At 39.6% G+C, this 12,500-nt stretch overlaps 2 protein-coding genes across 2 annotated transcripts in view; both read left to right on the forward strand.

Annotated features, from left to right (window-relative positions):
* LOC130077472 (glutamate receptor ionotropic, kainate 2) overlaps nt 1–902 on the forward strand; it is a 60,559-nt gene extending 59,657 nt beyond the window's left edge. Inside the window, exon 16 of the mRNA XM_056242714.1 lies at nt 331–902. Coding sequence (XP_056098689.1) covers nt 331–495 — 165 coding nt within the window. The 3' untranslated portion in view covers nt 496–902. The remainder of the gene's footprint in view (nt 1–330) is intronic.
* naga (N-acetylgalactosaminidase, alpha) overlaps nt 1–12,500 on the forward strand; it is a 138,265-nt gene that overhangs the window by 119,221 nt on the left and 6,544 nt on the right. Inside the window, exons 2-6 of the mRNA XM_056242716.1 lie at nt 5,440–5,520; nt 6,948–7,104; nt 8,753–8,893; nt 10,959–11,170; nt 11,981–12,075. Coding sequence (XP_056098691.1) covers nt 6,950–7,104; nt 8,753–8,893; nt 10,959–11,170; nt 11,981–12,075 — 603 coding nt within the window. The 5' untranslated portion in view covers nt 5,440–5,520; nt 6,948–6,949. The remainder of the gene's footprint in view (nt 1–5,439; nt 5,521–6,947; nt 7,105–8,752; nt 8,894–10,958; nt 11,171–11,980; nt 12,076–12,500) is intronic.

The following is a 12,500-nucleotide window of genomic DNA, read 5'->3' on the forward strand; positions in this document are numbered from 1 at the left end:
GTTTATTTACCCATTTTATATATATTTATTTTAATATTTAAAATTTAACTATAATTTAATTTTATAAAAAAGGACCTGATGATGGAAGTCAATGTGACACGACACAACAAATGTTTAAATACACAACCTTTTACAAGTAAAGCCATTATATTTAAGGATAGTTCCCCCAATAATGAGTATTTAAGTCATTATTCACTGAAAATACAACTATAATAATGACAGGTGTGTGTGACTGAAGTGTTGTTCTCTCTATAGAGCTCAGGGTGTCTCTTAATTAATCTACATGTGTGTTTGTTTGTGTATTCACCTGTTTTATGTGTGTTTCTCCAGCGCTCGTTCTGCAGTGCGATGGTGGAGGAGCTCCGGGTGTCTCTGAAATGCCAGCGGCGGCGGAAACAAAAGCCTCAACCTCCCGCCATCGTCAAAACAGAAGAGGTCATTAACATGCACACCTTTAACGACAGGAGGCTCCCGGGGAAAGAGACCATGGCCTGAGATCCCGCGGGATCCTCCTGTAACTCTCGTCCCAACGACGGACACAAAGATGTTTCCTGTGGAAATCCGGATACGCGAGCGACTGATCGGTCTCTCTCTGTCCTGCGGCGCGACATCCTTCTCGTTCTGTGTTGCTTATCTCTGTTTTCTCTGTGAAAGACATGTAGGATGCTGTGAAATGAAGTAGATGTTTTAAACGGATCGGTTTTGATGTGAGAGAAATGCTGCCTTCAAGAGCGCCGGATGACGACAGACTCCCAGAACCTTCTCCAAACGTCTATTAGACGTTATTAGTAGGGATGCGCGATATATATCGGTATCGGCCGATATATGATCAGTTTTACTGTTATCGTTATCGGCCGGATAAGAAAATTTAGCCGCTTTATTAAAGCCGATAAATAATGTAATATTTCCTTCAGCTGAGACACTTCAGATGCGCACTGATCAACATGATGGATTTGTATCACTTCAAAAAGGAAAATATCGGCTACATAACATTATAACGTTATCATTATAATTATAATTGTGTGTTTGGGACGTGGATTTTAATGGTGAGACTTTTGTTCTTGTAATCAGGCTCTTAAAAATTATATACAAATTTGGATTTGGATTTATCGGCCAATATATCGGTTATCGGCTTTCAAATATAAAGAATTATCGGTTATCGGTATCGGCCAAAATGTTCATATCGGTGCATCCCTCGTTATTAGACGTTAATTTAGACGTTTAGAGAAAGTTCTTCTTAGTTTTGTCACACAAATGTTTTTAGAATGTTTGTTACTCAAAATAGAACCTTGAGAGTACGTTCCTGGAATGTTAGGAATTGTTAGATGTCAAAAGTCTTGATCATGATCTGATGTGCGTCAACGAAATGAATGCGTAATTACTTTCCTTCCTTTTCACTCACTGACAAATACAGGAAGCTTTTTAGCACCAATGCGACAACATGATGAGCGAGAGACCGCTGAAGCTGGAAGGCAGAATGTGTTAAACACAGAAATGAATTTAATTAAAATGATCTTACGCAATAATGTCTTTTAAAACCTTCATCTTTTCCTCGCACTTTGTAACACATCTTTCCCTTGCGGGTCAAAACGACCCGAAACCCTAAAAGTATGCTTTTTTTTTTTTTGTCCAGAAAACTTATTTTATTTCATTTTGATAATATTTTTTAATGCAATTTTTTTTTTTTTTTTTTTTTTTTTTAAAGCACATTCCTCACAACAAAATAACTCACAATTTCATGCATAACCCTTTTAATTCAGCTCTAAATATCTTACATCGGGAGTCTTTGACCTCTTGTGGAAATAATATAATAATAACACATGATATTTCATAACTCTAGATGGGCTTATAGCTCTATATGAGCAGAGGAGCAGTTCCGCTGGGTCCTAAAGCCAGTCGCTCTTCAGTGTGCATTTACACACACATGTAGACTAAATTAACTTATTAACTAAATAATTTTTTGGTAAAGTTTTAGCACTTTTAGTTGGAATTTTGAGCATTTTTAGGTTTTTCTATGTGTACTGAAGCATTCCTCGCATTCATTCATTCCTAATGGAGTCAGATTGACCCGCAAGGGAAGGATTTGTTACTTTTTAAAATTTCAACCACAAAACTCCTCGAATCCTTTACATTTTTTTGTGTGTATTCGTGGTTCAAGTGCGACAAACGTCCTGGGGTCTTGAACACTCAATTTGTAAAAAAAAGAATTAAAAAAGAGTTTCGGGTCAAAATGACCCGAGGGAAGACCAATGACGTTGGAGCGCACAGAAAAGCAGCATGAATACTGACTTGAAGGCACCAATAAAATCCATGAAACAATGTCCGTCAGTTGTATGTCGTGGGCTGCGTCCTAAATCACATACTTCCCTACTATATAGTAGGGGAAAAGCAGTAAGTATTTCTGAATTTACAGTACTCATGAAAAAGTACCTGTACGACCTGCTACTTCCGGCGGGATTCTGAAGTGTGCATCTGATGGACACTTTATGAATGTGAATGCCAACATGGCAAATGCACTACATCGGGATCGCATTCATACATGCTTTTTTAACGGTTGCAAAGTAATTCCTGGCGATTTGGGACGCAGCCGCATTCACACTCGGTGTCATGATGATCAACCACTCAAACCAAAGTTCTGTCGTTTAGATAAACTTCAACTTTTCTAGGAAAACTTTCTACTAGCATCCATTCTGTCTGTCACAGGCAACTCGACTTTCTTTGTCATTCAACGGAGATTTATAACGAGAAAAAAAGAGAAAAGCTGTTTTTGTACAGACAAATTTTGTAGTAAATCTTTATATTGCCGTGTCTGATTCCTATGTAGGTTAAAGAGGACGGCCGCGCATTAGACGCCCCACACACACACACACACACACACATGCACGTCCATCCAGCCGAGAGCAAGCAGCATCTCTATCCCAGACAGCAACATAGTGCTGGCCCATATCCGGCTCACATCTGACCCACATCTGGCTCACATCCGGCCCACATCTGACCCACATCCGGCCCACATCCGGCTCACATCTGACCCATATCCGGCCCACATCTGACCCACATCCGGCTCACATCTGACCCACATCCGGCTCACATCCGGCTCACATCTGACCCACATCCAGCTTTCATCCGGCTCACATCTGACCCACATCCAGCTCTCATCCGGCTCACATCTGACCCACATCCGGCCCACATCTGACCCATATCTGGCTCACATCCGGCCCACATCTGACCCACATCCGGCTCACATCTGACCCATATCCGGCTCACATCTGACCCATATCCGGCTCACATCCGGCCCACATCTGACCCACATCCGGCCCACATCTGACCCATATCCGGCTCACATCTGACCCATATCCGGCTCACATCCGGCCCACATCTGACCCACATCCAGCTCTCATCCGGCTCACATCTGACCCACATCCAGCTCTCATCCGGCCCACATCTGACCCATATCCGGCTCACATCTGACCCATATCCGGCTCACATCCGGCCCACATCTGACCCACATCCAGCTCTCATCCGGCCCACATCTGACCCACATCCAGCTCTCATCCGGCCCACATCTGACCCACATCCGTCCCACATCCGGCTCACATCTGACCCATATCCGGCTCACATCTGACCCATATCCGGCTCACATCCGGCCCACATCTGACCCACATCCGGCCCACATCTGACCCATATCCGGCTCACATCCGGCCCACATCTGACCCACATCCAGCTCTCATCCGGCTCACATCTGACCCACATCCAGCTCTCATCCGGCTCACATCCGAATACGCGTGGAATCCACATGTACCGGCTCACATCTGGCTTACATCCAGCTTTCATTCGGCTCACATCTGGCTTACATTCGGCTCACATCTGGCTTACATTCGGCTCACATCTGGCTTACATTCGGCTCACATCTGGCTTACATCCAGCTCTCATCCGGCCCACATCTGACCCACATCTAGCTCTCATTCGGCTCACATCTGGATCACATCTGGTTCACATCTGGATACGCGTGGAATCCACATGTGCCAGATGTGCCCCTGATCCGAGTCGACACTGTGTTGCTCTCTGGGTACAAACCTCCTTTGTTGTTTTCCAAGCATATTTTCTGTTTCCGTGTGCTGATGTTTGTGTTTACCTGACGGCGAGTCTCTCTACTGTATAATAGTGTGCTGAGCAAACGCTAGGATTTCTCCGAACCGGGTTTAATCTACAGGGACCTTTGGAAAAGAACCATGTGCAAATTAGAATCAGGTGGAGAACTGTTCAAGCTCATCTTGTAATAAAAAAAAGAGATTATACTGTGTAGAACGTGTCGTTTCCTTTCTGTGTGTGTGTGTGTGTGTTGTTCACTGTTTATCGTTTTTAATTGTAAATCAAGTTATTCTAGTAGATCAACTGGACTGTCTGTTGCTTAAAGTCAGTATGAAAGGGAAGTTGCGCTGGATTTTACTCTCTTATTTTGTCGTATATTGAGTGAAACGCTTCTGGAACAAGAACAAATGTGGGCGGGGCTTGATTTTGTCCGTGGGGAATTGATTGGATGGTTGTGGTTTGCTATTGGTGGATCTCATCAGAGTGACAGGTCATCAGAGAACCAGTTACGGGGAGAGTCACAACACCAACTAAACACTTTGATTTAAAGCGAAAATGTTTCTGTAATACAGACAAAAAGACAAAGGTACTTAAAGGCTTTAGTGAGGGAAAGAACTACAATCCCATGAAGCATTGCAAACAGCATGATCGAATTAAAAATGGAGAAATATACAACTACTCATTTAGCATATAGGTAGATGGACTCGGATTTCACGTGAGTGGGCGGAGCTAAAGAGCTATTTTGGCTTGGTTGCTTTTTTCGACTCTGATTGGTGCAATTTTCTGCACAGCATCATGGGTAATGTAGTTTTCACCAGGAATTTCACTCTTAAACAAGATTATTTAAAAAAATAAGCTGCAATAAAGTCGTCTGATTAACCTCGTAGCTCACAGTATGGCCGTCTTTAATGATTTATTAAAGTTAAAGTGAAATTTATTAAAGTTATCGATAAAAAACTATTTCCCTGTGGAGAAAATGAATGGAGGATTTACTCTACAAGACCGTCTCTAAAGAGATGTTGAGGGGAAGTTATTTTGATTCAAAATTACGAGGATATCCGATGTGCATATATTTATAATAGCCAAAAATATTGCAATATGCCATAAAAAAAATAGGCACTGTCCATTTTGCTTTCATGGGGACTTTAATAATATTACAGGCTCTAATAGTTTGTTTGATTTTACTTGTAACATCACAACAATTTAGATTATAATCGAAATGTTTTGTTTGTATGTGGAACTTCCTCATGAACCATCGGTCAGCTGATGCTGCGTCACATGACATGATGCGGTCACATGACCGGCTGGATCACACACACACACACACAGAGAGAGAGAGAGAGACGTTTCCCGCAGCAGAACTGAACCGATCCGATCCAGAAAGGCAGTGACCTCTGATTCGGAGTGAGAGAAGATCTGGATCCGGATCCGGTGAGTGATGAAACCATAATCCATCGCGTGCATCAGTTTCATTCAGGTTTTTTTTTAAACTCTATTCTGATTCATCTGATCAACGCAGTTCTATAGAATACCAATGCATGTGGAGATTTAAACAATTCTTCATACATTATAGGCTATAATGTTTGCGATGCACATATAGATTCGGGTTGTGCATTCTAGCAGGAAGTGTCAAACAGGAAGTAAAAGACGTGCTCATTTATTGTGATGAGTTATTATTAAAAATGAGATTGATATCGCTGTTTGTTCCAGTAGGCTATATATAAATATATATATATATATATATATATATATGTATATAAAGTGAGGAAGGTTTTAAGGTTAGGGTTCTTAAGGATGTTTGCTAATTACCTGTGTGTGTGCAAGTCACGTGTGTATCATGTGAGTCATGTGACCCTGACAGGTGTTTCTCTCATGATGTTTACAACAGACATTCGAATAAAGCTTTAGTAGTGCGAAATAGAATTGAAATGGTCTAATTCCACATTAATGTTGTGTTTGTGTTGGTTTACACACAATGTAATCATTCAGTGTTTGTGCCACAAATTCCAATTATAATGTTCATTGTTACATTTGTACGCAATTGTGTAAACAAATGTACGGAAGCGTATTGCATTCACTTGAGGAAAAAAATCTACTCTGTTTTTTAATTAACGAGTTAATTATCTCAGAATTACAAGATATTTTTTCATGAAAAAAAGTTTTTGCTCTGTTTTTCTGAATTAACGAGTTAATTATCTCAGAATTATGAGATACATTTTTCTTGAAAAACTTTTTTTCACTCTATCTCATAATTCTGAGATAATTAACTCGTTAATTCAGAAAAACTGAGTAGATTTTTTTTTTCTTCAAGTGAATGCAATACGCTTCCGTACATTTGTTTACAAAATTGCTACATTTGGAAAAATAGAATGTAACGTCACAGTTTTATATAGTATTGTATTTTGACTTTGAACTGTCTTGATCTAAATAATGTCATTCATGTCTTATGAAGTTAAAGGCATTTCATAATTCAATTCAATACAATCTGTGTAAATAAATGTGACTTCGCGTAAAATGACATTCTTCTTTCCTGTCAAGTTATTAAATTAAATTCACATTCAATTCACGTTTATTTGTATAGCACTTTTCACAATACACATCATTTCAAAGAGTCCATTACAGTTTGGATAGGTCTGTTATCAGAGGAAACTAAGTTATGTATTTCAGAAATGTACATATACAAAGTCACAGTTAGCTAAAAATGTATTAATTTAAACAATGTAATAATTTAATGAGATCATTGAAGTAATGAACACAAGGAAGACTTTCTTTTCTCTATTCAAAACAAGTTGATGTAAAATGCCATGCCGTCAGAATGAGTGTGATATGGTTATGGTTATTATGGTAATGTGTTTCAGACATGCAGTGGTCCGCACTGACTCTGGTTCTGGCGTTCTCCTCGGCCACCTTGGCTCTGGATAACGGTCTGATGAGGACCCCTCCCATGGGCTGGTTGGCATGGGAACGCTTCCGCTGTGACATCGACTGTGAGGACGACCCGCAGAACTGCATCAGGTGATCCAGAACCAGCCTTTCATTCGCTGATCCAGAACCAGCCTTTCATTCACTGATCCAGAACCAGCCTTTCATTCACTGATCCAGAACCAGCCTTTCATTCACTGATCCAGAACCAGCCTTTCATTCACTGATCCAGAACCAGCCTTTCATTCACTGATCCAGAACCAGCCTTTCATTCACTGATCCAGAACCAGCCTTTCATTCGCTGATCCAGAACCAGCCTTTCATTCGCTGATCCAGAACCAGCCTTTCATTCGCTGATCCAGAACCAGCCTTTCATTCGCTGATCCAGAACCAGCCTTTCATTCGCTGATCCAGAACCAGCCTTTCATTCGCTGATCCAGAACCAGCCTTTCATTCGCTGATCCAGAACCAGCCTTTCATTCGCTGATCCAGAACCAGCCTTTCATTCGCTGATCCAGAACCAGCCTTTCATTCGCTGATCCAGAACCAGCCTTTCGCTCGCATGTTTCACTGATCCAGAACCAGCCTTGTTTTCTGTTTTCTCTTTATTTTTAATAATTGTATGTGCTTTTGTCCATTCTTTTAGTTAGTATTACTATTTACTATTTTTACTATTTTACTATAATTTTACTATTATTACTATTAAGGTTTAATTCATTTATTTGTAATTAATCAGTTTCAACTTTATTTCATCAACAAAAATATTTGTAGTATTATCTATATATTATTATAGTTTTTATTAATATGTATATGTTCTTTTAGTCTATTCTAATCTATTTTAGTTTATTTTTAATACTTTTGTGTGCTTTCAGTTCTTTTAGGAAGGATCACTATTAAGGTTTAAATTATTTTTAATTAATTTCAGCTTTATTTTATTATGTTTTAGTGTTATTTATACTATTATAGTTTTTATAAAATGTTGAATTAGCTTTTATTTTGACATTTTCTGTTTTAATTGTAATTTTAGTGTATTTATAATCATTTTATTGTGCTTTTGTCAGTGTTTTTATTTTATTATTTTGATTTAATTTATTTTCATTTTAGTTTAGTTATAGTTTATTTGTTTCAAATATTAATATTGTTCTGTTTTCATTTTAATTGTAGTTAAAAAAATGTTTATAATTTTGTAATGTGCTTTTTTTTTCTTTTTCTTTTTTTTATATTACTATTTAGGTTCAATTTATTTTAATTTTAGCTTTAATTTAAAATTATTTCAGTTTATTGCCAAGGCACCATTTCTAATTTTCGTTTACTTTGTTTTCTTATCTAATATTTATCCATTTTTTATTTCAGCTTTATTTCAATTAATACAAATATCTTTATCATTTTTATTAATATTCTGATTTCGCTTTTATATTAATATTTTCCAGTATTAATTTTAGTGTATTTTTTATCTTTTTGTTATTTTTTTAATTTTATAGTTTTTTATATAATGTTTTATATCACTATTTAGGTTAAATTTATTTTAATTTCAGTTATAGATTATTTGTTTCCAGTTAATGATTTTGATTCAACTTTAATTTATTTCAGTTCATTGCCAAGGAAGGCAACGTTTCTAATGTTCTTCTCTAAGTGTTTCATCTAATACTGTAGCGATGAACGCGTGAAGAATCCTAACGCTGCCGGTGTGTGTGTGTGTGTGTGTGTGTGTGTGTGTGTGTGTGTGTTCTCCCTCCCGCAGCGAGGCGCTGTTCACAGACATGGCTGACAGACTGTCGGAGGACGGTTGGAGAGAGCTGGGTTACGTCTACATCAACATCGACGACTGCTGGTCCTCCAAAGAGAGAGACAATCAGGGCCGCCTGCAGGCCGACCCCAAACGGTGCTGACCTCTGACCTCTGACCTCTGATAGTAGAGTCGGGCTGCACGATTAATCGCTCTGAAACCACAAGCGATTTGGCAAAGGCTGCGATTATTTTATACAAAGCTTCTCAGTGACAAACGGCAGATCGGTAGTAAATGCTTTATCTGAACACCAGAGTCTCACACACACACACACTCCACATATCCATCTGAACCCCAGAGGGCGTCTCTCTCTCTCTCTCTCTCTCACACACACACACACACACACACTTACTCCACATATCCATCTGAACACCAGAGGGCGTCTCTCTCTCTCTCTCTCTCACACACACACACACACACACACACACTTACTCTACATATCCATCTGAACACCAGAGGGCGCTCTCTCTCACTCACTCACTCACTCACACACACACACACACACACACTGTAATATTTAGAGGATCTGTTGACAGAAATGCAATATCATAAACATAACTATGTGTTCAGTGGTGTATAAAGACCTTACATAATGAAGCGTTATGTGTTTATTAGCTTATAACGAGGCGTTTCTCTCTACACACACCGCGGGTCCGCTTACACACACATGTTTCTACGGTGGCCCTGAGCGGACAAACGCGTTTCGTCACTGTGTTGTTCTTCATGATCAGAAGCTGCTAAAGTCAGCGAGTAAAACACCGACACAACGATGAACAAGTCACAATAATACTCGCCGTTTTACTGAATAATTAAAGCTGCAGTCCGTATCTTTTCCTCTTTGTCGCCATCTCTCTGTTCGAAATCTGTAACTGCAGTGATTGGCTGAATTATCATCTTTACGTGGGTTGTAAATCGGCATGAAACAGCGCGGATGAACACAGTGCTTTGAGGCGAGTGCTGCTGTCAGTCACCGCGCTGTGTGGATACTGGCATACAGAATCACAGATTCACTTTTTGAAAGTTTGACCAACATAAGAATTTTCATAAGAAAATGTCTTCTGAACAAGTAAGTAAAATCCATTTTTGTTCTGACCAACTAAGGGGGAAAAAGCATTCGACATGATAAGCTTCGTTAGATTTAATCAACGCGATTTACAGCAACCGTGCAAATTATAGCCTACTTTGTTCTCAAATTGTACATGTTAACAACATCAGCATTGCGTGACTAATGTTAAATTTAATGTGTTTTATGGTTACCTGTGTAGTTCAGAATTCATATTCTCCATAATAGCAAAACGAGAAAGGCACAACAAAGGAAACTCCATAACTGTGTGAATTAAGCAAACGTACTGTTACACGATTGAACTATTGAAATGTCTTACTTGTTCAGCAGAAAAAAGCCGTCTCTTCTTCCGTTTCGAACCCCTTCAAAACACGGAGTTCACGCACTTTTCAAAAGCCCCGCCGATGTTTAAATCCTTGTGTTCGCATGAGACGGTTTCTTTCTCTTTCTCTAGCCACCTTAAATCCGAAGTACGAAGTCTTTTGGGTTTTATAACTGCTGGATCTCCAGTTGACACTGATGATTGTTGTCTGGATCTTTCTGGATGCCATAAGTTTAATTATGTAAAGTGCTGCGAGAAAAGCCTATACATCTAAACATCTCGTCACGCGCAGTATAGCCGGCTAACCGAAACTCCTTCTTTATGTGTACGGGTGTGACGTCATGACGCAAAGACATGCTCGAATTTCCCGCGGAAACCCACCAGTACCACTGGAATTAAAATCATTATTACAAGCTAACCGTTTTGAATCTAGCTATGGCAAGCAGATAGTTTTGACCACTGGCAGAATAAGTTTTTTTAATATAATTATTTTGAACTTAAAGTTACGGACAGCAGCTTTAAGTAAACATCATTTCTTAATTTCTCTTTGTAAAGAAACCTCAGTGTTTAACTGGCTACTCTCTGTGTCTCAGACGACGACATCACTTCCTGTCGGCCACCGTAACTTCTGTTGAGTGCAGTTCATAACCTCGCCACTAGATGCCGCTACACACACACACTGCAGCTTTAAGTGCGATTACATGTACATTGCGATTAATCGCTCTATAGCAGACACATTGCTCCTTCATCTCATGTTATTGTGAATCAATCTGCAGGTTTCCACATGGCATTCCTCGTTTGTCGCGTTACATCCATGATCGTGGGTTAAAGCTGGGCATTTATGGAGACATGGGCACACACACGTGTGGCGGATATCCCGGAACAACTCTGGATAAAGTGCAGACGGACGCCCAGACGTTTGCGGACTGGGAAATCGACATGCTCAAGCTGGACGGGTGTTACTCAAACTCCACCTATCAGGAGCAAGGTGAGGAAACCAACACAATATTCCTCATTATAATAATTAATGCACAGAATAAAGGGGCGGGGCCTGGTTGAGTTAGTTAGTAGTGTGTTAAACTGGCGGTTATGGAAAGGGGCGGGACATTTCCCAAACACACTCGAAGCGCTCGACCAATCACAACACACTGCTCCAGCCGACCAATCAGAGCACAGTGTGCTTTCAGGAGGAGGGGCTTCATAGAGACAGGAAGTAAACAGAGCGTTACTGACAGACCGGGAAGAGAGGAGCCGCAACAATGGAGAATATGAGGAGAATAATCAACATTCAAGCAGGAAAACCTGTTCTAGTAGAGCAACAACAACATCAAGACTGTGTGAAAGACATAATAGGCAGGAATGGGAGAAATTAAGCTTTTCGAAACGCTTATTCAATTAAATAAAATGATTCACTCTCAAAATCCCACACGCTGGTGGACAAAACATGCATAAAAAACACCTTTTACAAACCAAATGCTAAAGCTTGATTAATCAGACCAACAGGAGACTATAAACTACAGACGATTAATTATACAAATATGCCGTTAAATGTCTACAGGTTTATAAAACTGATCCAAGAACAGGTAAAAAAATCATAGACAGAAACACAAAACACTCCGAAGCCTCGTTTGCTAAAATCACGTCAAGTCTAATCACCTTTATTCATAAAGAGTTATAATACAGATTGTTTACGGATGACGTCATGCTCATATTTTTTACAGTCTACGTCTGAATCACTGATTCGAAACAAATGATTCGCGAAGGTTTCTGATCTTTTGTTGATTATATTCAAACACAGGATATCCAATGATGTCGAAGGCCCTGAACGCTACGGGCCGTCCCATTGGCTACTCCTGCAGTTGGCCCGCCTACCAGGGCGGCCTCCCTCCTAAAGTGAGTACATTACTGTAGTGTCTCTAATCTGAAGCATCATGGAACTGCATTATATGACTAATAGGGGTGTATCGTGTCACAATATATCGCAATACAAAAATGCATCAATATGTATTGTGTGTAGTGTATAATAATGTATATTTGTGTGTCCTGATAATGCCAGATGTCTTGTTACCAGTAAAAGTGGCCTATACATTATTTTAAATATATCTAGTCAGTGAAAGAGTGCAAGCATTCGACTAAAATAATGATATTTTCAGCTTCAGGATCATGAATATTGTTATTCTGGTGTCTCTATTGTTCATTGGGTTTCCAGCACCAAGTCCAAGTCTATTCATTTACACCCATAATGTAATCTGAACACCAGAGGGCGTCTCACACGCACACACACACACACACTCCACATATCCATCTGAACACCAGAG

Source organism: Rhinichthys klamathensis, unplaced genomic scaffold, assembly GCF_029890125.1.
Source record: "Rhinichthys klamathensis goyatoka isolate OS25496 unplaced genomic scaffold, OSU_Roscu_1.1 h1tg000747l_1, whole genome shotgun sequence".
Lineage (NCBI taxonomy): Eukaryota > Metazoa > Chordata > Actinopteri > Cypriniformes > Leuciscidae > Rhinichthys > Rhinichthys klamathensis.